The following is a 25,636-nucleotide window of genomic DNA, read 5'->3' on the forward strand; positions in this document are numbered from 1 at the left end:
TAATTTAATCAAATGGAGCACTGGTAAAAATAAAATTATCCAACTGTGAAAGCAATTTAACTGAAACGAATTCATTAACCAAGGTGAGTCACTGAGGAGGTCAGTAAATAAGCAAGGAGTAATATGGCATAAACCATCCACCAAAGACCAAGGTACAGCAGGCTCAGGAGAATAATTCGAATTCATTTCCCTCCTCCCTCTGAATGATTGCAATGATCCTGACCAATACAGGACTGGAAGCAAAATATCCTCACTTTTTCCTGTCAGAAGGGGCAAAGAAAATTTCCAAGTTATTTTTTACTACACAGATTATACCCAAGGAAAGATACTACCTATTCATTGAAGATACAATACAAAAGGAAGTCCCAAAACCAAAGCTGCATCCTCACAAACCTCCTCCCCATTTCTCAGCAATGTCAGTGCACAATTGGTGTGAAATATTTATGTTTCCCTTGCTTCTCCTGAATATGCTTATTACTCATTTAGGTCCAGCACAAACTCATCCTAGATGAGTCCAAGATCCTGAACCAGTTTAAAGCAGAACCATTCTGGCAAATTGTCTGAAACTACACTGACACTGGCTGAAGTTTAGCTAGTCTGGTGCATATACACATCAGACAGCCAAGCCTCCAGCTCTAGTCAGAACCATCCATCTTTTGGATATTCCACTCACATGGTAAGTCTTACAGAAAAAAATATCATAAATATTATTTAAGTTACATTTTTGAATTATAATTTTAAATAGGCAAGTCACAAGCAAAGGGACAGAACTCAAGAAAAGCATAAAGTAAAATCCAACTGCGCATGCAATGCCACCTCACATTTAGCTCCAAGAGCCTGACTGCAAGAGAACTCACATGAGCATCGATTTCTCCTTCTCACCTGGCAAAGTTTTGGGTTTTTTTTGTTTTTTTTTTTTGTTTTGTTTTGTTTTGTTTTGTTTTGTTTTTTGCCAGAGGAGTAAGTTGAAAATCCATGCTGCATTTTAGGGTTATCTCATGCAGCACAGACAAAATTCTGATAGGTCTTCTCCATTAAATGCTCATAATCCCAAGAATGAAAGTAACTCATTTCTTCCCAGGGTGCCTGTTAACTGAGAAACTCATCTTAATTGAACGCACAGCTCAGTTAAGCATCTTCACACCCGCAGCCCATTAGTGCCCCATGGGCAGCTCTGCCAGGCCCTGCCTGCCTGGGGCTCAGCAAAGGAGGGGATGGGATGGAGCTGATGAGCAAACACCGTCAAGGGCTGGTGCTCCTGACAAAATGAGGGCTCTGGGGCTGGACTGGCTTTGGCTAAATTATCAGCATTAGATCACCTTGCCAGTCAATTACAGAGGGATCAGCAAATCTGCCCCCAAACACGAGCTCAGCACCCCTGAGCATGCCACAGAGATCACTGGTCTGGAATCTGCAGCCTCACAGGGAGAAGGGAAGAGGAAGCAAAAATAATTGCTTATATCTCTCCCTTCTCATCCTGCCCCTCTTCAACCCTCCCAATTTACCTTCTAGAAAATACTTGGTAAGCCAGGGAAAGTGATTATGGAAATTAAAATATCTGAGGTGCAACCTACAAAGCTGATACCTCAAAAAAGAAGCTGTAAAAGACAAGGAAGTGAGGAACCAGCCTGAAACTCGCTGTCCTGTTATGAAACTCTCCCAGTATTTCATTTACAGCAGGAATGAATGATTCTTCAGTGGTCACTGATGAGTTTGGGATATACAGCAAGACATCTGAGCTGTTTGATGGCACCCCAGAGTAGTAGCACATCCCAGTGCTTGAACTGGATTATTTTTCCAAAATTGGAAATATTAAAATTTCCCTAATTAACACAGAGGTGGAATACACAGATTAAAGATTGTGAAATGATCAGTAAATAGAATGAAAGATGTAAAGTTATGTTGGATAACCAGATACCATCGCATAGGTTTATAATCATGCACTAGTACTTATTTCCTAATTTTCTAGATCTTATTGGCAGCCTATAGGAAAATTCAGATCTCAGCTCTGAAGTTATTAATAAAATACCTTCCAAGTAGCATAGCATTGCTATTTTCTCTTGTATAAAACAAATACCTGCTTTCCTTCCAATTCAAAAAAAAAGAAAACCTCCTGTAATGGATTACATTATTCTGCACAATTTTTTTTCTAGTAGATTTCATAAGAACTGTTGTCATAAAAAATTGCCACCAAAATCTATGTGTATTGTATTAATATGCCTCAAAGTTCAATACCAACACAAACAGTATCATCAGGTGATAAAAACAAAGATACTGCAAGTGTGACATGAAAAAAGAGTATTCGAATGTTAAAATCTAATTTAGCAATTTGTAAATTGCTGCTCTAAAAGGAGGAATTTAGCATTAATCTTGCTGGAAGTGGCATATTTATCAGGAACTGATTTGCAGCTTTCCAGGCAGTAAGCAATGATATAAATACACTTCTGGGTCCATCAGCACTATGCAAGAGTGAGCTTAAACAGACAAACTCAGGGAGGCCCTGGCTGTGTGAAGGATTGAGCACCTGGCTGCCAGAGTTAATTAATGTGCACAGAGGATGCACTGATGCTCCTGCTCCAAACCAGCTCCAGCACAACTGCCCCGGGGTATCTCTGCCTCCTGCTCTCCTGGGCAGTGTATCCCAGCTCCAGGGAAGATTTTTTCCCTCCTCCCACATGTGCATGCCAAGCCCATCCCTTCAGGGCACCTTCCCTTACCAAAGAGGGAAGGGATGGCACTGCAAAAATGTCCAGTATCTTGGGTTTCAGAGAAAATCACTTTGGTTTTGCACTGAAGGCCCTGTGTTGATGCTGGCCAGCCCCTGGGCAGCTGTGTCCATCCCTGCAGAGCCTCGGCACAGCCGGGGGGGCTCACCACACCCTAGAGCTCTCTCAAGGGAGGAGATTCCCACCAGTGGGGTTTTCTCACTGTTTCTCACTTGATTTCTACATTCTGTGTGGTCTCTTCCCTATCTGAGTATGATACACACTCAGTGGTAAAAGCAGTTATTGAAAATAAACCCAAATTTTAGCTGATGGAGTAACAAATGGACCCTGACAAGGTTTTGTGCATCCTGCTGGAGCAGATGGATCCTCACTCACTGAAGCTGGGGGAGACACAGCAATGATATTTAAGTCTAGGACGTGCAAACTGATTGATGCTTTTTCTAAAAAGCAAAGAGAAATGCAATGTCACCTTTTCCTTCCAAACTTTGCTTGTTGCACAAAAAAAAAGTGAACGAGCAAAAGAAAAGGAAAAAACTCCCATGGGATTCACCTGCTCTACTTGTCATTTCCTTTTGTTCCCTTTCCTTCTGCAATTCCCCCACACCAGCAACATAACAGAGTTCCCTTCAAAAACTACTATTTCAGTACTTTATCACCAATATAAAGTAAAACGTGAAGTACTGAAACACATATAAAAGGAAACTAAATACACCATCTCCTGGGCACCTAGAAAAAAACCTTTTTCTTAACATTCAAATATTCTGTAATGAAATAATTGGAAAGGGAGAGGTGAGACTAATGCAGCTCTGTTTCAAAGCTTCTTATACTGTAAAATCCCATAATATTCTATAGGCAGCATTCCCCATCAGCTAAACTGACCCACTGAACTCTGGTGTAAGTGTCAAATGACAGAATTTCATTTCAAGTACTCTTGAAAAAGTACTCAGGGTTGACTTTTATGACATTCAACTACTAAGCATGCAAATAATTATTTATTATTTCTTAGGCTTTCAAATCTCACTGGATTAAAGAACACGACATAATTTGGTCAGAATTTTTTTCAGCTCTGTATTTTAATCAGATTATGGCTGTGGAGACTTTAAGTTTCGGGATATTTCCCCAGCAAAGAAGATGTATTTTCACCAGCAAGAATGAAGTCACTCTCTTTGTTGTGAACCTATGCTTGCAGTGGGATTTTTTCCTCAGTGTAAGAGCTCTTTCCACATTATTTGGCATCATACATTCCCTGTAATTTATAGCAGCCCTGAATTATTTCTCAGTTTCAGAGCTGGGGAACAAACAGCTACAAAGCCATAAAATTTAGGTACCTATGCCTATTTAAAAATCCCAGCAGGCACCTAAATGAACTTTCAGGACTCTAAACGCAATTAAAATTCTGACTTTAAGTAACAAGGTCAAAATTACAAAGGAAGCTTGAGACTCAAAAGAGGTTTTTCTGCCACTGGAAGAAAAGCTGCTGCTCTCCAATGCTCAGACCTGCAGTTTGAGCTGTCTGAGGCATCAGGAGACTGAGATCCTTCAATCACTCAAGTTTTAGTGAACTAAATCTGTAAATAAGTACAAGGGAGAAAATTAAAACTTTCTTTCTTTGTGCTGTGCTGGGCAAGGGTAGAAGATTTGTCTGTTGGGCACAGTTTTTCAGTAGTAAACTGCAGAGGAAAGGAGTTGTCAGTCAATGATAACCTCCCATTCCAAGCACATAGAGCTTTTCAACTTCAAAAGGCACTAATGAGTAGAAATTAGTATCTGCCCATCCTTGTACTATTGCCTTCAAGTAGAATTTATTCTATTTGAAGTTTTTTTTTTTTTTAATGTATTTGTATTCTTAATTTATTCCTAGTCATCCTGAAAGCTTTTGGAGACATGTAAGATTACCTCCAAAAAATGACATTCAGTGACTGTCATTAATTTCCCATTTCATAACATGTTTCACAGAGGAAAAGCTGTATTTTCCAACCTGTGGTGAACAAAACTCCTGGACCCCAGAAGACCTGCCACTGTTTCTTGGTGGCCCATAAAAGGGAGCTAAGAGAGGTGCAAGTCTGTTGTCAGCTGGTTTAAAGCCACTGCACAATTCACTGTTCAAAGGTCTGCATTTGTACTGGAAAATATTTAAGTGTCCACAACCCTAAAAATGTTGCAGAGGCTGCAATAGAAGGTTTGTTGGCACAAGCTCTCCTCCCACTGGAAGATTTGCTACATACATTGAGGCACCAGCTTGGAAGATTGTGGATATTTTCTGCTGAATGGGGCCCTTGGAGAGGAAATATTTGATTTACTGCAGAGTTCTCATTTCCCTGAATTGCAAATAAAGTGTAATTTGATTAAATGTAAATGAATCCTACAATACTTTTGGTGGCTTGTCTAAAACAATTGATTGTAATGGGCATCCATCATTTGGCTTGATTTTAATTCAGAGACAAAAAAGGCAAAATGAGAAAACTAAAGCAAGTGCCACTAACATTCTAGAGCTGGAGCAGTTGAGATTCCTGGTGTTGGACTGTCATTCCCATTGTTCTCAGAGCAGAAGGGAAATGCAAAAGCAGAAGAATAATGGGAAACACATACATAGAAATAGATCTAGAGGAAAATTCAGCTTTTTCACAAGGCGTTCTCTTAAATCAGCTTAAGGAGCATAATTTGTTAAATTTATTTTAACATCAATATTCTGACATGAATAAGGAAAATGAATATTGCTCCGTGTTTCTCGGTTAGAAGAAAAGCTTTGTTTTTATAGATCACCCAAGTCCTTTTTCACCAAGATAATTTCCAAGTACATAACACTAACTTCAGCAGTTCCTGTGGTTTGAAATAATAAGAGAAGTGAAATTACTGATACACACAAGCTTGATAAACTTTTCATGTCACTTTTGTCAAATGTGGAACTACTCCAACCACAGAGATAATAATAGATGACCAGATTGTAACTGCTTTATTGCTTCTTTTTCCTCATAAATTTTAATTTTGGAAAGTTAAGTGAAAAATGTGGTTTCAATTTCCTACAAATTGCACACAATTGGGTTTTAACAAGAACATAGAAAGAGATGGTACGTTCTTTGGAGTGAATTAGGGAGGGGAGTTTGTGTCTTTGTCTTTCAGCATCATCACAATAACAAAGTTCAAAACTCAAAAAAGATGACTGCAAAAAAAAGCAGCTGTACAATGTACTAAGAAAAGCAAGGAGTAATTCTTTACCTAAATAAGCTCTGAGCAATTTAACATGAAAATACCTGCTCTTGCCTTTCTCCCCTCTGTTTTACCAGACTAGAGCTTAGAAGAACTCAGGCAGCAGACATGTGTTACAGGAAAGCCTCTAACAAGAAAATTCCGTGTACATAAAATCCTTTACCAGCAGTACCAGAACTGCCCAAGTGCTGTGCAAAGCAGCCTGCTCAGGCCATGTTAAAAAGGATAAATACTGAATAAATACTTTTGTGGAACTACCAAAACAAGAGCAGAAATGAAAGCCAAGAGGAGACAGAGATAATATTGACTTTGCCCAAGAAGCACATGGAGGTCAAGCCAGTGTGTGGCTTTACCCACAGTACCCTCACCTACAACTACAAAACACTGATGAGGATCTTAAATCATACTGAAGGTGACCCAGATTCCCTTCAGCAGCAATGGTCCAAGAGGGGTTTTTGAGGTGGAAGATGCCCTGGAAGAGGTAAGGACAGCATCAAGCAAATGAGAGAGGATCCTGTCAGTGGTGCCAGCAGAGAAATGAGGGGGCTTAACTCAGGATGAACAGGGAGGGGACCCATGGCAAAACAAACCTATTGGGGTGGAGATTAAAATACAAGATGGAAAATCCCCTAAATGCCTGTAGTCAGGCAGGCAAAACTTACTGCAAAGACTGTAGGTACTGTGAATCTTAGAATAATCCCATGAAAATGTGCAGGGGTTGACAATTAGATTCCTAATTTAATCAAGCACTTAAGTAACCTAAAGAGCTTCCTTGACTTCCAAGTTGTTTGGCTGCTTCCATGTAAGGATGCTCTCGAATCCTAAAGCACATAAACTGAATTACATCTTTTTAAACAAAAAATACAGTGAAAATTATGTAGTAATGTATGTAAATATAAAACCTTTATCAGTTTTCTTTAAAATGTTTAAAAATATTCAGAGCTTATGGAAAAAAAGTAGGAAATAACAAAAGAGACATATTTTAATGAATTTTAGTACAAAAGAAATTTTAATTATCAAAGTGTATGTGAAAAAAATCAATTTCCCTAAGAAAAAAAAAATCTGGCATTGTAACTAGCACTTCAGGGGAAAAAACCCATCTTCCATAAAAATTCAAATTATCAAATTTGTGAAATCTAAAGGGACAAACGTTATTAGGGAATTACTGCAGAAATTTGAGAAAATATCTGTGATGAATTTCATGCAGCTTTAGACTTTATAACACAAATCCCTAGGAATCTTTTTTTCTATAAGAAAACTGATTGGGCAATAACTGTAAACCTCAAACTGTTTTCTAAAAACACACACGTGTACTGATGAACTGCTCTGCTGACACCCCATGCCATGGCTGTTTCCTGAGTTAGATTTAACACACATTTTCTGTCTGTCCTTATCACTGAAGGAGTATTGGGGACAGCTAAAGGTGATACAGAGACTCTATCATCAGAAGGCATGAAAAGAGACTTTGTTATTAGAAATCTATAGTTTTTATAGAAACAGTGGTGGACTTATGACTTGATTGGCTTTTAGGAATTTTCTCTCACACTGTTGGTGAATTTTGAATGGTATACTCTGGAGAACTATATCTATAAACAATGGTTACAGAAAGGGAGATAATAATTGTTTGAATTCTTTTCTTCTAAATTTCTTACAGCTTCTACACAGCTTCCCAGGATTTTCCTGGGATAACCATGTCTCTCTCTGTTCAGAGGACATGTAATTACCACATGTCTTATGACTGGATCACCAAAGGCAGAAAAACCCCACAGGCATTGCCAGTGCCTCTAAAAGGATGCTACAGTCCCAATACCCCAACTCACAAGAAAAGAATTCTTCCAGTGAATGGAAATGCCAGGTCCTACCTCCTTCCAGAGGCAACAGCAGCATGTCCCCATTGCAATTGTCCCTTCCTGACTGGAGATGCCAAGGGTGCCAGAGAAGAGGGTTTTCTTCACCCCACGTGTCCCCACAGAGCCAGAACACACACCTCACTCATTTATCATCATGCCAGCTCAGCCTGCCAGCCTGACAAGGATTTTTCCCCTGGGACTTCTAAACTAGAGATGTTATTTAGGTTACAAAAAACAATTGCACGTTTTCTGCTCTCTGCATGCAAATGAAAGGGTCTGAAACCTGCAGGGCTTTGGCCACAGCTCATCCTCAGGCCAGGGAAAACAGGGATGGAGGGAGAGCTCTGGGAGAGGCACCACGGCCATCAGTGGCTCAACTCCTACTGCAGGGCCCTGCAGTTCACAGAAAGCAATTTCCTTTGGCCTCTGCATCAGCCATAGATTATTTTCTTCCTCTCATTTTTTCTCCCTTCCCCCCATTCCTTGAGCAGAAGTGTCTGCTTCACTCTGCCCCCCTCACTGTATGGATTAAAGGGGAAAAAAGGACAAACCCAACAATGCTGAGGATCCAGAGCAAATCCTGCAGATCAATGTGAGCTGAAATTTGCAGGATCTGATCTGTTCAGAACTTTATCATCTGGTCTGGCTCCTATTTCTAGATAATGATCATGGGATGCAGTGAGTTTGCAGCACACACAGAGCAGCTTCCTCACAGAGCAGGATGCACCTTTGCCTCTACAAGTGCTAAAATGTTGTCCTCTTACAGGACTTCACTGGGGTTTTTTTTATCTCACACAATTTCTCCTTAATTATTTCATTTCTTTCATTTTATAGGTAAATCTTATCTGTGCTCATTGTAAAATTCTCGCTGCTAAATTATTTATGCCAAACAATCAAGTGTGGTACCTTTGCAGATGTCAGCAGATAAACAGAAATGCAATGTTGCATGATGGTGTTTAATGCTGTGGAAATGTCGGGGTGCTTATTTTAAAATTCCACTGACCTTTGCTGTCCTATTTTCAACTTTTGCTTATTGCCACAGTGAGGAAACGCTGCAACGAGATCGGGAATTTTTACATGAAGATCCTGAAAGTCAATATTTAAGGGAAGCGTGTTTCCTCAATGATACCAGTGCTGATTATGTGCTATCAAGAGGCAGCAGAAAGGCACCATTTATACAGACCATGGGCAGTATGAGATACAGCGAAGAGCAAAACAAGCAAAGCCAAACTCCAGGCTTGCCTCAAGAGGAGCACGGGAGCACAATGTTATTCCAGGGGCTACTGTGACATTAGGATATTACAGGTTTGTGGTTATTTGGGGGGTTCCTCTCTTTCCCTGCTGGCACTCCAGGCTCTGTGGGACCTGTGTAACAAGGCAATAGTGTCTGGGAAATAATGAGCAGGGGAATGCAGTGCTGTTCTTTCATTGCAGTGTTAGGTGCGATGTTGCACACTAAAGCACCGGATCAATACTTCCAGCAGCAACCCGTTCAATACACCTGAATTATTGCTTCATTTTTCTTCTTATTATAGATGAGTTGTGTTATTATTTTCCCCAAATCGATATTTTACAACCTTTTTTATCCGTTTCTCCATAAATTTTGTGATTACTTTAAACTGGGAATTCCGGTACACTAAATAAGATGCAGTATCTGAGAGGTAGTGAATGTACCAACACGATTTTTTACTCCAGACACTGCTTAAAGGCAGATCCTAATCAATAGCTAAGTAGGAAAATTTTTACGTAAGAAAGTTGGAAGCAGCACCATGCTTACAAAATGAAAATCCAGGTTCCTAGAAAATACTGGCTCCAAAAGAAGGCTATTTTAGAAATCCGGGGAAGGAGAGGCCTGATGGGCACTTTGCGTGGGAAATTTAATTCCAAACAAATATGCTTTTTACTTCCCCTCAGCTAAAGGGCGACCATAATTCACTGAAATTGTTTCTTACAAAGCAGATAATCCTGTGCACCTTAGAGTGATTTAATTAGCTTCCGTAGCTGTCTCCTGCTAAGTGTTTAAAGCATCTGCAAATCAAATCATGTTAACTCATCTGCTGCACCACTTTCTTTGTTCTGTGCATAGGACCTTCCTAATAGCATTAATAGAAGCATGAGTTTCCCTGGAGAGGGGAGTAGCAAAGTGAGTTAATTACATAGTTATTGTAAAATTGTGTACATTACTCCACAGATCACGCTGGGTAAGTATTGAGTTGCTGCACAAAAAATAAGGACAATTTTGGGTGATCCCAAGGACCAAAATGGTATAATTTGAAATGAAAATGCAGATTCCCATTGGAGCTGGAGGAATTCTGCCAAATTCCTGCATGCAGTCTGCCTGGCCTGGCTGCTCATGGACTGCAGTGCAGGATCCTGGCTCTTCCCTACACTTCAGCTGCAATTTCTATCCTCACATTTACTGCAGGATTACAAGACCGAGCAGTAGGAGGTACTGTAATCTCCATTCAATGTTTTATAACACTTTAAAATTTTTAAAAGGAAAAATAATAATAAAAAAAATCCCTGGGATTTTCTGCTATAAATGGAATTGATTTCTGCTTAGATCCATTTGGTCTAATTAGGCATCACAGACCCCTCAAGGAGCAAGTCCAGCTTTGGACTGGGCATCAGTACTACAGTGGGGCAAATAATTCACAACTAATTATTCCCAGTCAGTAACTATCCAAATAGATATTTTTCTTCAATTATTCTGTTTAATTAAAGTATTTCTCAAACAGTTTTTCTGACTAACCTTATCCTTACAGATAGATAATTACAGAGTGGATTGTTACAATTTTTAAACTTAAATTCTCCTATTATCTATTCAGCAAAGGCATCACTTCACCCGTGTCTTTGTTGCTTTTCAGTATAATTTCTTAACAACCAACAGTGAGTTTTACATCCTTTTGTCCAGGCAAACACCACAGAAAATTCACTTTCCATAGCACACTCTGAATTTTTTCTCAGAAGGGATTGTTTCAGCAAACTCACTTGTTCAACATTCACAGGGAGCAAAACACTACAGGGAAACTGAAGGAAATTCATTGCCAAAACACAAATGAATATTCATGGTCCACAGAAATACCCTTATTTCCCAGCTCTAATCAGCATGAACATCTGTGAAAAAAAGTCTAATGGGGGAAATTGGAGAGGGGAGGGGGGGTCATTTCCATCCTTTCCCTTAGGCCCCAATTTAGAGAGGGTTCATTTGTCTTTCTAACAGAACTTGCAAGCGATGTGAGGATGAACAGTTTTGGTGAAGAAAGGAGGTGCAGGCTTGGCCTTGTCTTTGGGAAATCTGAACTAAATTCTTCATCCTAGAACAAAAAATGCCTGGTGCACGTTCTTGTTCCTGTCCCCAGCCAGGCAGACCTGTGTTGGGAGCTCCTCTATCAATAACAGCCCCTGAGCTGACAGAAACACCCAGGGAAAATCCAGTCTCAGGCAAAGAGGTGAGGCATGGCTCCCTCTCCTCCTTTTAAATAACTGACATGCTGACATAGAACATAACTGACAGTTCAATGCAAGATTTAAGGGAACAAAAAGTACCTCAAAATTAAAAACCTGTAGCAAAAAATATTATTGTTTTTCAGTATGATGGCTACTTGAAGACCTGATTTTTTGGAACAGCAATGTCATGACTATTTCTAGTAGCTGTGCACAACATGCCTGTGAACTTTAGGGAGAATTCTTTTTGGAGTGATGAAAATAGGCAGAGATCTACATTTGGAAAAAATATTTCCCTAGCAGAAGTGACCTTTCAATGTGAATTCATGGTCACTTCTGGCAGCAAAATCTTGCCTTTCATTTTTACAAATATAAGCTTGCTGCTGGAACTGCCTGAGCACACAAACTACGTATTTTTATTTGATGAGTTGTAGCCTTCCACAGAAACCATCCCACTGAAAGCTGGGAAGTGGGCATAAGATAGGAGAAAGAAAAAAGCAGAACAAAAGAAAAAGGGGACAATAAGCAGATATATTTCAGAAACTATCAGGCATTGCAATATTTGGGGTAATTGTTACTTTTCTACACAGCAGCTGGCTCCACGGGCACTGAGGGTGAAATTCTTCTCACCCAGCTTCAGCCAAACAAGTTCTTATTTGAGAAGTTCAGAGCCCATGTGCAGGCAGAGGACAGAGGGAAGTTTCCTGATGATTCCACCACATATTAAATAACATTAGACAGTCCAGGGGGTATGAGAGCCAGAGCTCCAAGGGGTTAATTACATATTTATAAGGTATAAGAGGGCCTCATCATGTTGAAAAGGGATAAAACCAACCCTGAAGATGCTGCAGTGCTAAAAAGCGACATCAAATTTCACAATCTTTCATAGGTATCACAATTTTGCCCTGTGGTTTTCACAGATTTAAAATGGAGAGTTTGGCACCAATTTCTGTTTTAACAAGCATGTATTTTTACTAGATGGCTGTTACAATATCTTAAATGCCATATGTGTTTTCTGTCCCATGGGGTCCTAAAAAATGCCATATTTAGCTGCTTGTGTGGTGTTTCTCTCTGTGTTTTTTTGGTTGGGTTGTTTTAGATTTGTTGCTTGTGTGTGATTTGGATGTTTTTTTATTAACTCTCTGTCTGCTGGGTGTGGGTTTTCCTTTCTTTAACCACCAATGCTGGCACCTGGTGCTATCCAACAGCAGTTGAAGTCCACAACTCTTCAAGCACAGAGGTTAACCACAATTTATGGCAACAGGAAAAAGAAGAAAAATCATATTTGGGAGGGAAGGGACAGGACAGAAGTTAAAGACATTGAGAGATGAAACAACAGTCGGTATGGCCATGCAAATACCTTAGGGCAAACTGTGCAAGACAACAGCTCTTCACAAGCAACTGCCCAAATCCAGACTCTGTTGTGACACTGCCTGGGTGGCTCACACTTCTCTCCCCAAGGTGTAAACTGCCATGAACTCCCTGGTCCTTGGGGACCAGGATTGGTGTGGAATGGAAGAAGTTCCTTCAGAATAGCTGCAAAAGCACAGCCTAATTTATATCATGCTAATATGTTGGTGTTCTAATATATCAAATAACTTCTGTCCTACCTTGTGGAATAAAACACCTGCATACACTTGGCTTGGCAGGATTAAGGCATGATGGTTTTATACTTCTCTATTAACTGCTCACAACAGACCAGGGCAACATCCAATGGCAAAACTCCTTTCAGTGGAGGTTATACAGCTAGATGCAGACCTTAAGCAATCGAGCTTGAGACTTTTTTTTTTTAAATTAAAAAAGAAAATGTAGCAGTTTTAGCACCACAGTGCTGTCCCTTAGCAACAGCAGCAGCTGGGCGATGACAGTGACCTGCCAAGAGGTCCTGGGGAAGCTCATTGAGATTGCTGAAACTTTTGTGCAGATTGAATCTTCAAGGAAATTCTGCTTTCTCTAAGACATTAGCCGGCCATTTTCATGAAATAAATGTGGCCCACTGCCACATGTCTCACATAATTTAAAACACCGTGGGTACAACTCCTTTCCGAGTTGGCTCCTGCGGTGTCCCCAGCACAGCAGCTCTGCAGCCCACAGGGCCTGCCTGCACAGCAACGTTTCATACAAAAGTGCTCACAATAACTTTTAATAAAGTAAGGATGGACACCGTAACCTGTGCCAGGAGGCAAATCTGCAGTTTTGGGGCAGCCTGAGAAGCTGCCAAGACTGAGTTTTGTCACAGTGTGATTAAACTGTTTCCAACATCTCTATCCAGTCACCAGGGCAGACCACATCACTTATGCACCTGATATCTTCATAACTAAGCAGAAGAGTCTGTGTGAGTTCTTGCAAGATAGCAGAAAAGTACAAAGAACTTCACACTCCATGCAATAAATTGCTCTTGCATCCACTGAGATGAAAGGCTACAAGTACAAGATTTTCCTTTTATCTATATATTAACAAAAAAAAGCCTGAATCTGTAGACATGGGCTATATTGAGGCACATCTTCTCTGTAGTCACTGCTGTCAGAAGCTCTAACCAGGCTAGATAAGCACTGCTGGCTGTGTAGGGATGCTGGTACAAGCAGAAGGAACGAGGCTGCCCAAGTCCTGCCTCAGGGGAACGATGCTGCACATCCCAGAGCTGGGCACTTGTGAAACAAAATGCCTCAGCAAAACGAGCCCTCACTAACGAGCACCTCAAAGGATCTTAAGCACATCTTAAGGAGACTATTTGGCAGGCAGTGCTGTGTGAGAACATTCCTCAGGCAGCTGTGCACTCAGTTCAGGTCCTGATGCCCTCTCCAGAGCCAGCGTGGGCACCTCTGAGAGCCTGGCCATGGCCTGGCCACTCTTCAACCACAACAAATCCTGCCCACCATTCCAGCAGAAACCAAAACATGCTGCACCCCACGAGAAGAGCAGGAAGGATGAGTTAAGTACTTGCATTCCCTTGAGGAACACAGAATTCCCAGTCTATTCATCATGTCAGTGGCAACAAGTAGTTGAGGATTCTGCTTTCTGGAGCAGCACAGAGACAGTGCCTTGTCCCTCTTCTTAGGGCAGAGCATCAAAATACAGTAAGATGATCAGTTCAGCCTCTGCTGTCAGTCTAAACTGCCCATTTCTGTGGTGTTTGTCTAACCTGGATACCCTCACATTAAAGGCAGTGAAACCCCCCGTAGAAACAAAGTAAAATGCAGACTTTTTAGAAATTCATCTCAGCTCCCTGTTTTATTGGTCTTTTTTTTTTTTTTAAGAGGGAATAATATCTCATCAAGTGACATGAGCTAAAAGGATAATAAAAAAAGATTAACAATTTCAGTCTGGAAAAAGAGTTTTGAAACAAGGGTATGAAAATTTAAAGGTATTGAGGTGTGGATAAAGAAAGGAATTTACAAGGCTTATTTTGTGAATCCAGAGGGTTAATTTATCATGAAGTCTGGAATTTAAAAAGGAAAAAAATGGTTTATTGGCTCTGAAGGTCAGATAACAATGTTATATCATATTCAATGGGCTAAGGTTCCAAGGGTCTACAGGGTTGCATGACAATTGCAGGAATCTTTATAAAGCCTATTTTATACCTTTATTGTTAATAGCTTTCTAATCCTTTACCACAAATTTATAGTTTAGAAATGGCAACACATCTTAAAGATTAAAGGTATGTGACAAACAGTTCATGTCCTCTAATAATCAAATCACATAGTTTAGATTGGGGGCTTATCAGGCTTTTTCCTACTCCATGGTTTCATAGGTAGAAAATACTTTATATCCCTATTACATGAATGATGAATGGGACCATTGGTTATGGGCTGTTATTTGCTTGGCTGTAGTCAATATGTTTTCTTTGGACAGGGACTTCAGTGATTTATTTCTCTTTTGGCCTTATCACTTATTAACTCAGGGCAGGCAGAAACAGCCAAGGTTGTGAATAGGGACTGGTGCCCATTTAGACTTCTAATATCAGAGAAAATATTCTTTTTAATGATCCAGCTACCCTTTGCTGCGTAGAGTCTGATTGCACTTCCCTCTAACTAGAAAATAAAGGTCATATTTCTTAGAAAGTGTATACATAAAATATGCAAAATAATATGTTTCCTTCACAGCCAGCTTTATTCTGAACAGCCAGCTTTATTCTGGTTGCTGTAATTGCTTTCATTTTGAAGCTGTCCTACAGGTACCCTGCACACTTTCAGTGGTTGTTTTTTTCAGTGTGTTATGGTGCTACCAGTGTTTAAGAAATACCAAAGATATGAGGGTTCTGTTCCTATTAGCATAGAACAGGAATTTTCCAGATTATCTCCACCATCCTCTTCCTCCCATCTTCCTTTCCTGACTTTCTGCAAACCAAACCAACCACCCCTAATATTGCCAATATTCCACCCTGATAACTCTCCACACTTCACTCCACTGGGCATGCCCTTACAAGCTTCAAAACAAATATTTTGGTAACAACATTAACAACCCAAACCACCAACCAAATAACAAACACTGAAGTTATTTCATCTAGAAAATCTCGTTCCAAAACAATTGCAGCCATTTCTTTTTTTCCCCTCAAAGTTTCCAGGCAGGACAGGTGACTGACTCAGTTAATGGACTGGAACATACAAAGGGGCAGTTCAAGCTTAAACTCAAACAGAGATTTCCTGAGAGCAGCTCTTCTCAAGGGCTGGTAACACCCAGACCACATCACTGATGGGGGGCTTGTAGGCAGAGACTGCACCAGCCCCAGCCTTGTTTTCCCTGCAGGCTCCTGGACCCAGCAGTGATGCCACGAGCCCTTCAGGGACTGACAAACACCTCTGAAGTCCCCATGGCAAGCTCCACTTGGGAAGGAACACTTGGCACAGTGAGATAAAGGGGGAATCCAGTGAAATCTGCATTAGGATATTTTTTAAATAGCTGTTAGAAGGGGTTTGGTTTGGTTTTTTTTGTTTTTTTTTTGTTTTTTGATTGTTTCCAGAGGAATTAATTAAATTCCCCAGTAAAAGTTTACATTTACAAAGGTTTGTTTTCATTCATCCTTACTTGATTGTGCTCTAGAGAAAGGATTTACCATCTCTCCTCCATAGAGCCTCTCTGAGATCAGGAACAGATTTTCTGTGGAGTATCCAAAGCACAGGGTAACGTGCAGCACAGGGCTCTCCTGCTCTTCAGAACAGACAGCTCTTGCTTTAAACTTTTTATATTTCTTTGCATTGAAGGATTTTTTCTGTTCTTCTGCAGCACTTTCTGACTATTTAACTTCAAGACATCTGATACTTTTTATTCTGCCACCACTATTAATATTTACTAGTGAAAGGCAGATAAAAACTGCTGTTAAAAACAAATGGCATTCATTTGCTAGCTACCAGATCTCATAGCTGGTCACTCTTCTGGAGAAGTGATGTGCTCTATATTTCATTTCAGCTTAATGATCCTCATATCTTTGAGATTGAAGAATTTTATAAACACATCAGGATAAAACCTGAGACAGCATCAGACATGCTGGGTTTTTTCTTTTATTTTTATTGTTCTGTTGATGGTGGCCTTCTCTCCTGATTTATACTAATCAGTTATTTAAGTGCTCATGATTTAATAATAAACACACATGAATGAGGCATTGTAAAACTAATGAGGTTGTGGATTACTGATTTTGAGAATAACTGCCACTAGGTTTTACCATTTTCCAGGAACTAACAGCCACACAGCCATGGCCAAGGTTAGCTGGTGTAAGGGTCAAACTCCAGTCTGCAAGGATCAAGAAAAGTTCCAGTGGGGCTACAGGAACTTCTTGACAGCCAGTCTGTCTCTTATCACCACTTCTTTTTCCTTCCTTTTTCTCTTTTTTTAAATTTTTTTTTCTTTAGTCTACAAACTCCAGAACTCTCCATTCTGAAAACTGATTGTTTCATTGATTATGGACCTTTTGAACTTTGCACAGTTATAGGTGCTTTCTTGAAAAGAAAAAAAAAAAATTCCTAGCAAAGGAAATCACTGAAATTTACCAGGTTGGAAACTTAAGGCACTCATCAGCTTTTAAATGGTTCCAATTCTGACCAGATCTCTGTACGTGACTCCAACCTCTGCTTCCAGACCATGGACTGAAGTTTTAGATGGTAACAAGTAGTTTGGGGCTCTTACTCTTGAAGTTATTTGACTTCAAAAAATGAAAAGAGAATGATTCTCAGAAGACAACTACTCCTATGCTTCTGTAAATACAACCATCTAAAATTAAAAATCTAAAAATTAAATTACCTAAAACAGAGATTTTGGAAATGTTACCCAAATCATCTGTGATCTGCAAGGCCCTTCCTCTTTGTACACAGACTCAAAGATTTTCAGAAGAGTTTTCCATGAGACCATTTCTTCTTTGTAGCAAATAGGGGAGTGGAAAGCTCCCTGAGAAGCCCTGTGACATTTCAGAGACAGACGCAGTTTCCCAGAAATTCTGTGAATATCCTGACCTTCACAGCTCCAGGATTTCCACATCTCCCCGCACAAACCCTGGTCACTTCTGGTAGAGTCCACCCTGTCCTGCTCAGCCTTTGCCACGGTTACCCTGCAGGATCAGAGCTCAGCATGGGGGTTATTCCCAGCCCTGTGTGCCTACACTCATCCCCCATCAGCAGCAATCCCACCCCAGAGCTCACCACAAACCCTAAATGGACCATGGGGGACTTGCCTGCTCCTCTTGGAGCCCTGTCAGCACACAGAGGGCTCAGCCCACAGCCTCCCTGCAAGCCTGATGCAAATTAAAATGGTCCCTAAATTCCAACCTGGATCCAAGCATGTAACCTATTTCCAAAAGGAGGAGCAGTGGTTGGGGTACTGCTCAGCCAAGAATCTGAATTAACTCATGTTGCACACAACCTCAGTGACACAGCTCTGTACTTCTGGCCTCTAGGAAGTCCTCTGCTCTATTTTGCGGGAAAAAAAGCACAAAATCTTAAACTGAGCAGGTGGTAGAAGACACAGCATAATGCATTTTTATGGCCCCTCCATATGTCCTTTCCAATATGCAGCGAGATAAATTCTCATCTCACTTACAGACATGCAGCCCCACTCAAATCTTGCAGCTTAGTACCACTGCAAAAGTCACCTGTGAAATTCATGTTGTCCATGGTGCATCGATTTTTTTAAATGAAAACAAGCCCAAAAAAATCTCAAAGGCCTGTCTGGGTATCACAAATTTGTGCCAACTCTCATTTTTTATTTAAGTCGACCATATATGCCCTGAGTCATCTTCCCAAACTACCTATGGATTTGTACCTTTAATCTCTTCCTTTATCTCAGTTTCTCCAGTCCTAAAATAATGGCAGTGACACACACTTGACTCCCAAGTTGTGACAGAAAGCTGAATTCATTCAGTGCTCTTCAGTGCCAGAAGAGACTTGGAGATGTACAGTGCATGTCTGGGTATTTCTATGCATAATATGGATTTTGAATATTATTCCAAAATGAACACACATCCAAGGTGTGTTCAGACTTCTGTATTTCTAATAACATTCTCTCAGGAATGTCAAAGCTTAAATCTAAGAAATAATTGCTCTCTAAGTGCATGCTAATGGCTCGCTCTGCAGATGGAAAATAAAAAAACTTATGTTTTCTTGTAAGCACAGGGTGACACTGGTTTATTTCTTTCAGAAATACTCACAAAAGCCAGGATTTTTCTGTATATATGTGACCTTGATTCCTAGATGGCACATGGGCTACTTAGAGATCATGTTACTAAGTTATTTGCAGTTAAAGAGGAAAAAAAGGCTAAAATTAATGGGTCACTGGGTATTTTCTTCTGAGAACTTAACTACTTAACAGTAAGAAAAAAACAGTTTACAGCCAGGTGGCTTGAGGGGATATTTTGTTGAACACTGATTAAAAATAATTTCTTCTAAATGAGACCTGACCACAAAATGGGACCATTAACGAGCAGGGACATTCTCACCAGAAAGGAAACTACGCTTGATCAACTCCTGCACCGCCCACAAACCCCAGGTCTTGTTCTCTCTCTCTCACACACCCTCTCTTTTGCTTCTCCCCCCCCTGCTTTTTCTGCTCTCCCCTTTCCTTGTTCCTAATAGCAGGGTAAATAAGCAGCAAGTGATGCTGAAATGTTTTCGGCCAAAAACAGAGGCCAAACTCCTCTGAGAAAACATTTGGCCTCTGTGGTTTTGTAATATGTTCCAGAACACTGAGTTCACTGAAGAACATTGTGAAAAACTCCCATCGGCTGGAGTGATGCTGGGGAATGTTACTGTATCCCAACTTCCAATTGGTCCATTTCCTGCAGGCCTTGTTAAAAAAAAAAGAAAAAAAAAAAGAAAAAAAAAAAGAAAAAAATAGTGCTATGTGGGAGTTAAAACAAGTTCTCATGGGAAAAATGAATGGCAAGAAATTCTAGCTTTAAAAGAAACAGCTAATCTGCTAGTTTGATTGTTCTTCAAAACTTACAATGAACCAATAATCCTAATTAAAACCACTTGGCCTAGTTCTCTAAAGCATCATAGCTTTTTCTATGCTTCGTTTGTACACACCATAGACTATTAGTTTTTTTCTAGTGCTCACTAACAAAGTGCTGACTTTGTTGGGATGGCTGAGCTAATTTCGTGAACTCAGTGTGAAACCTTAGCTAAACAAAATTGTGGTAATTTTCCTTAATTTGTAAAAGTGATTGGAGTGCAAACAAAATTTTCCTCTTGGGTCAATCCTATAATTTTCAATTAACTAAAACTAATCGTCAGGCATGTACTGAACCTGCATTTTGTTTAAAGGGCTGGAAGGCACTTCTGAAGGTCAGGATGCATTAATTGTTTTTATTTTACTTTCATTTAGTCCTTTTTTAAAAGCTACATTTAAGTTCAGGCTGGGTCTAAAAGGAAAATGCAAATTGTGTGAGGTAGGATTTCAGTCACAACACCTTTTCTGCTGCAAGAGAGAATTATCCATGGACTGGATCACCTTTGATTTTATCATCATTGTTCAGTATTTCATAACTTATATTTACTGGATGAAAAATACTGTGTTTTAAACACCAACTAGAAAATGAACACATAGAAACGCTCTCCCTACTGGGACACTTAATTTCCACATTCAGCCATCTGCTTCTGGGCAGACAAGCTAAACTGCTGCCCTCCTTTTTACTGGAAAGCTAATTAATGATGATTTGAAAAGCAACCCCAAAATGGGACCAGCCCATTTTTACATTTAAAAGTCAACAAAAATGTTTTTGCAAAATTAAGGGGAGCAGGTTTTCCCTTTTGTTTCCCTTCCTAGCCACACCTGCCAATTCACCAGCCCCAGGGGCAGCCACCCCAGTGGAGTGACAACAGGCAGGACAGCACAACGTCCTGCAAGAAAGAGAGGAGGGAAAGGATTCACCTCAAACAACCCAAAGCTCTGGGCAACACCCTCCTGTCATGGTTTACACCATCAATTTGTACCAGCCATAAATTTGACCTTTGCTATTCCTTTTGTTCCAACACATTCAAAACTCTAATTAATTTTTTGATATGGTGTGTTATTGTCCAATATATGGATTTCCCACACATTGCTGAAGTCATAATGCTCCCAAATAAACACACACAGCCTCCACAAGTGCCTGCTGCTCAGCCAGCAGGGCAATACGTGAGCATTTTAAGAGCCAGTTTTAAAAAAATCCAGGGCATAATCTCATCTGGGGGAGAGGATATTTGAAAAAGACAAGAAAGAATTATAAGGCACCTTTGTTCGACTTGCTTATTGTTAACAAAATTCAAATGAGAGTTTCCTGCCCAGCTGGAGCACAGAATCCTCTTGTCTGCCTCGAGTCCCTGTGTGTACACTGAGAGCTGGAGCAATGTGTGAGCCCAGTGAAACTCAGAATGGCTTAGTCACAAGTATTTATGATATATCCTAAAGTTCCAGGGGCAATTGAGGATGAGGAAATGAATTGTACTGGGTTGTGCTGAACCACAGTTCAGGCAAACAGCTGCAGCATAGTCCTGTCTGTAGATATGAACAACAAGTGCATGAAATACACATCAAAACCAGGGCAAAGCTGTTAATTCCTGTAGCACACACCTTCAGAGGAACCAACGACTCACATCCAAGTTAGGCTGCTACTTGATTTATTTCCTAGGCTATTCTTATAGCTACTGAGAGTGGTTTGACACTGGCAGTACCTGCAATGTTTCAGAGTGTTTTGGGGGTTTTTTTTTCGTAGTTTTTTTGAGGCCAAATCACTCAACTTAGTGGTCTCCAGTGCAGGAGACCACCCCAAAGCACACTGCAAGTTGCTGTGTCTGCAGCACTGACTGGGTTGAGAGCTATTTGAGCTCCCTGGGAGCCAGAGACAAGTGAGTTATGGTGAGATGGGCTGGCAAACAGGCTTTGAACCCTTGCAACACCTGCTGGACAGCATGAGATGGAGATGTTTAGCAGGATCCTTCTCAAGGCAGGTCTGTGTGTCTGGCTCCTTGTGCTTGCACTCCTCCTCTGTTTGGTTAAGTGCTGGAGCATCTGCTTCCCTCCTTCCTCCTGGTAAAGATGTCCCAACGCGAGGACAAACAAGCAAACAAAAATCCCACCCTGGTGTGCTTTCAGATTCATCCCTACAGTCCCCAGCTCTGACTCCAGCCTCAAACTGGTGCCTTCAGTGACGTCCTCAGCCAGAATAATAAGACACAGCACAGCTTTTAATGACAAAAGCAGAAGCCCTAGCAAGGGTGATGTATTGCCTGCCCTGTTTTTCCCCCTTACATTTAAAGCATCCATACCTGTGTAAATGAATCTTCCAGGCGTTCCCTTGCAAAACTGCTTAGACTTGTAGGACAATGTGACTTCTACAACCCCTGGGATGTGTCGGGGAGGCGTCTGTACACGGATGGCATGTGGAGTGATCAGCTAGAGAAAACATTGGGAAGGGAGAAGAAAGAGAAAACATGCACTGTTAGATGCTGAACACTTCTTTAATAACACTTTTCTCTCAGATCACAGCAAATAAGCTTTGAAACATGTAATTAACCTGTCAGTGTTTGAATACCATCTTGATGTAACCCACACAAAGGCAGTGACCACAATATTTACAAGCATTCTTGTAACAGCTTTATTCCTGTTTTCATACACGGCAGGCACTTGCTTCCTAGTACAAGCATCAGCCCTGGTGTAATGCAATAACTCCAGCCTATAGCAGCAGGACACCCACGTGTGCTCAGATGAATTCTGGGGTCATGACAGATCCATAAATGACACATGATTACATGTGTGAACATGGCACAGCACAAGTCCAAAGTTTTAAATACTCCAGTCCCCAGCTGACATCTGTACACTGGAAAAACACCCTTGTGCTGCTGTTCTAATTTTCTGTTCATTTTGTGGAGGTGTAACTGATTCCTGTAGGAATGCAAATCTTGTCTCCTAAAGGATGCTGGATCTTTTCTTCAAAATTATGAGAGCACTGAAAAATGATGTACCAAAGAAAACCATCTAACCATCACTTTCAGTCTGCCTTCACTGCAATGACTGATACACATCTGAGAGGGCTTCTTCAGGTGTGGATTTACACAGAAATAAGTAGATAAACCTGACTTTCTTTTTATTTGGGCAGGGGATTCTGATCCTCTTGGCACAAAGGTTGGGGCGGGTCAGTGCTGCACTTTCCAGGCTCTAGACCATTTTTGCTTTTTCAGGATTCTGCACTGGATTTAAAATGTAGTCCCTGAAATTAGTAGCACAGCCATCTAGGAGTTTACTAATTCAGAGCAAGATTAACTCAAATCTCTGCTGCTCTCAGAAATTACATCATTGTCTTCCCCATCACCAAAATGTCCTCTTTTCATTCATTGTGCTCCTCCAGTAAAAAGAGGTCCAGAGCAAAGATGACATGATTGTGTCCAACAACCAAGATACAGCTCTGGCACATGGATAATCCTGCTCTGCCTGTGGCACATTAATGGCCCTCTGGAGAGGTAAATAAAACCAAGACCATAACCTGGCTTGACAGGTTATGAGCAAAGTGTGAGCACCCCATGCAGTCAACTGCTCTATGCTCTTGGTCCAATCATGTCCTGAATTAAGAAATAAATTTCAATAGTTTTTTGTTTAGTTTTGTTTTGGTTTTTTTTTAATAAAAAGCTTATTTTGTTCTTATTTTTACTAGGAACCAAATGTTTCAGCATTGTAGTAAGGCCCTACCAAAAAAACCCCAGACTTTGATCCAGTTCTTTGTTTAGGGCACGGGACTAAAAAAGAGCACAGAAGGAGAGTAATATCTGTCTGAGAGCCATCTGTGCTACAGAGGGAAATGGCACACACAGTAGGGAGCTCTCCATATTTAAAATAAGAAAATTAATATTAAATCAAGTTGAACATTAAAACCAAAACTACCAGCATCAAATGCTCCAAAAGTTATTCAGATCCACAGAAGTCAGAAGCCACATGTCATTTTAGAAATTATCATGTAGGGGTTGATGTCTTCTTGTTTGGGAGCTCCAAAAGTCTGTTTTCAGGCTCTGTTTAGGAATCATGTGGTTTAGAAACTCACTTACTTTTAAAAGAAACCTGCCTTTTTTTTCTAAATTGCTCACTCTATAAAGTTGGGGAAAAAAACCCTAAAAATTAAAAATTAAAACAAAAACCAAAACCAAACCCCAAACTTCCATGGAATGCTTTTACTTGAACTGAGTTGTCTTACAGTTGAGCTGACCAAAGCTTAAAAGTCCAGGCTAATTTTCTCCATGCCCTAAAAAGCCAGCAGAGGCAGAAGACAGTGCCAAGCAGCAATTGATTTCTAGTGCTTCAGACACCTCTCACGTTGGGATGAGCCATCCTTGGAAGCTTCAGACCTTCCCCACTGAACCAACATGAGAAGCTTAGACTATTTGCTCAACTGTAAGCAGCCAAACATAACTGAGATAAATCCCATCCTCGAGTGGTTCTGGTTAACTGGGTGAACTGGCAAGATGAGAAAAAATTTATGACATTTTTGGGAAAAAATATTTGTAAAAACAGCCAAGGATTTTAGTAGCAAAGGTTAACACGCTCATCTTACTACATTAGAATGAGCCTGCATCCCTCACCCCCATTCTGGCATGAGCTATACAGGCAGCTTCTGGTTGTATCTTTGAATTTCCCAGCATTTACTGGTCTGTCACCACTTTAATGTTCTTTAAACATAATTTGTGGCATTTTCCAATACTCATCTTCCCTGGTTCCCAAGAAACGTCTGACCTATTTATGGTCCATTGTTACAGAGAGCTGGGGAGAGTTAAGCAAGTTTCCTGGTTTGTTCTCCACAAACAGTTTGGTTTTCCTTTGTGCTCTGAAGTAAATAAGTTTAACTGTGTTTAAAACCACAAATATACAATAATGTCGCCCACACATTCCCAAAGGGTGAACATTATGTCTAAAGTCCTATGGTTTAGGATACTCAGGATGTATTTTATTCCTCTTTTCCCTACAACTAAAGCTTGGGAGGTATACCAGGAGAATACATGTGCTTTTGCTTTTTCTCCATCACATCTGTCATTGACCACTGGCAGGGATTCAGTGCTGGGCCTTTGTTCTGGGTCAGCCTTCAGGTCCCCTGCACACGGAGGGCACTGGCCAGCTTGGTTACACACCAGGAGTTCCCTAGATTGCTGTCATAGCAGGAGATTGGCTTTAAGAGACAAAAAATGTTCCCTTGCACATTGAAATCTCCCACCTTGGGTCTCAGATTCTGGTTCTACAGCTCTGCCAGGGTCTGCTATGGACTGGGAGCAGCTCTCCAAATTGTCCTGACTATGGTTTGCAATCCAAGTGACCCAATTGGTGCTGTACATCTCAAGGCAGTCCAAGCCCACCCACAGGAAAAGCAGATTTGCCCCATTTCCATAACTGCAGGATTATGGGATGCTTTCCTGTCCACACTCTCAAGCTGGGGCCTGATGTTGGGAACCTACTCCACCTTTTCTCTTTTCACACTGACACATCCTGTTCCTTCTTCAGGGCACAATCTGCCTCATATTTACATGCAAAGCATCTGGAAGAGGTGAGCTATTACCATCCAGGGATATTAAAAGTAAAGAAACCCCTTCTGGATGCCTCTGAGCCCCAAAGAGCTGGAGACTGGTAAAGACTTTTGGGGAAGCATTGTGACATGTTCACCCTGTTGTTTTTAGGCATCTGTCCTTGCCCAGTGACAAACACAAGACCCTGAGGTAGGTGAGCTCCCAGTGTGACCCAGCAGGGCCAGTTGTGCATCTTCACCTCAGCTGGGAACTCTTGGTGGATGAACAGACACCAAAATAACACATGCCAAGAACCAAGAATCTCTAAATATGAGTTATGCCCCTTTCTGAATTTATTTTTTAAATGTAAATCTTGAGCAAGGCATTAACCTGTGATTTGGACATGAACCCAGCAGCCAAAATCCCAGATCCATCTTCCTCCTCCATTCCAGCATTTAGCAAA

The 25,636-nt window shown here is 40.7% G+C and overlaps 1 protein-coding gene across 8 annotated transcripts in view; it reads right to left on the reverse strand.

The window, feature by feature from the left end:
- EBF1 (EBF transcription factor 1) overlaps positions 1-25,636 on the reverse strand; it is a 267,407-nt gene that overhangs the window by 38,140 nt on the left and 203,631 nt on the right. For all 8 annotated transcript variants that reach the window (XM_039701549.1, XM_039701548.1, XM_039701547.1 and 5 more), the window contains exon 10: positions 21,961-22,087. In XM_039701549.1, the coding sequence (XP_039557483.1) occupies positions 21,961-22,087 (127 nt within the window). The remainder of the gene's footprint in view (positions 1-21,960; positions 22,088-25,636) is intronic.

This window comes from Passer montanus, unplaced genomic scaffold (assembly GCF_014805655.1).
Source record: "Passer montanus isolate IOZ18808 unplaced genomic scaffold, ASM1480565v1 scaffold15, whole genome shotgun sequence".
Lineage (NCBI taxonomy): Eukaryota > Metazoa > Chordata > Aves > Passeriformes > Passeridae > Passer > Passer montanus.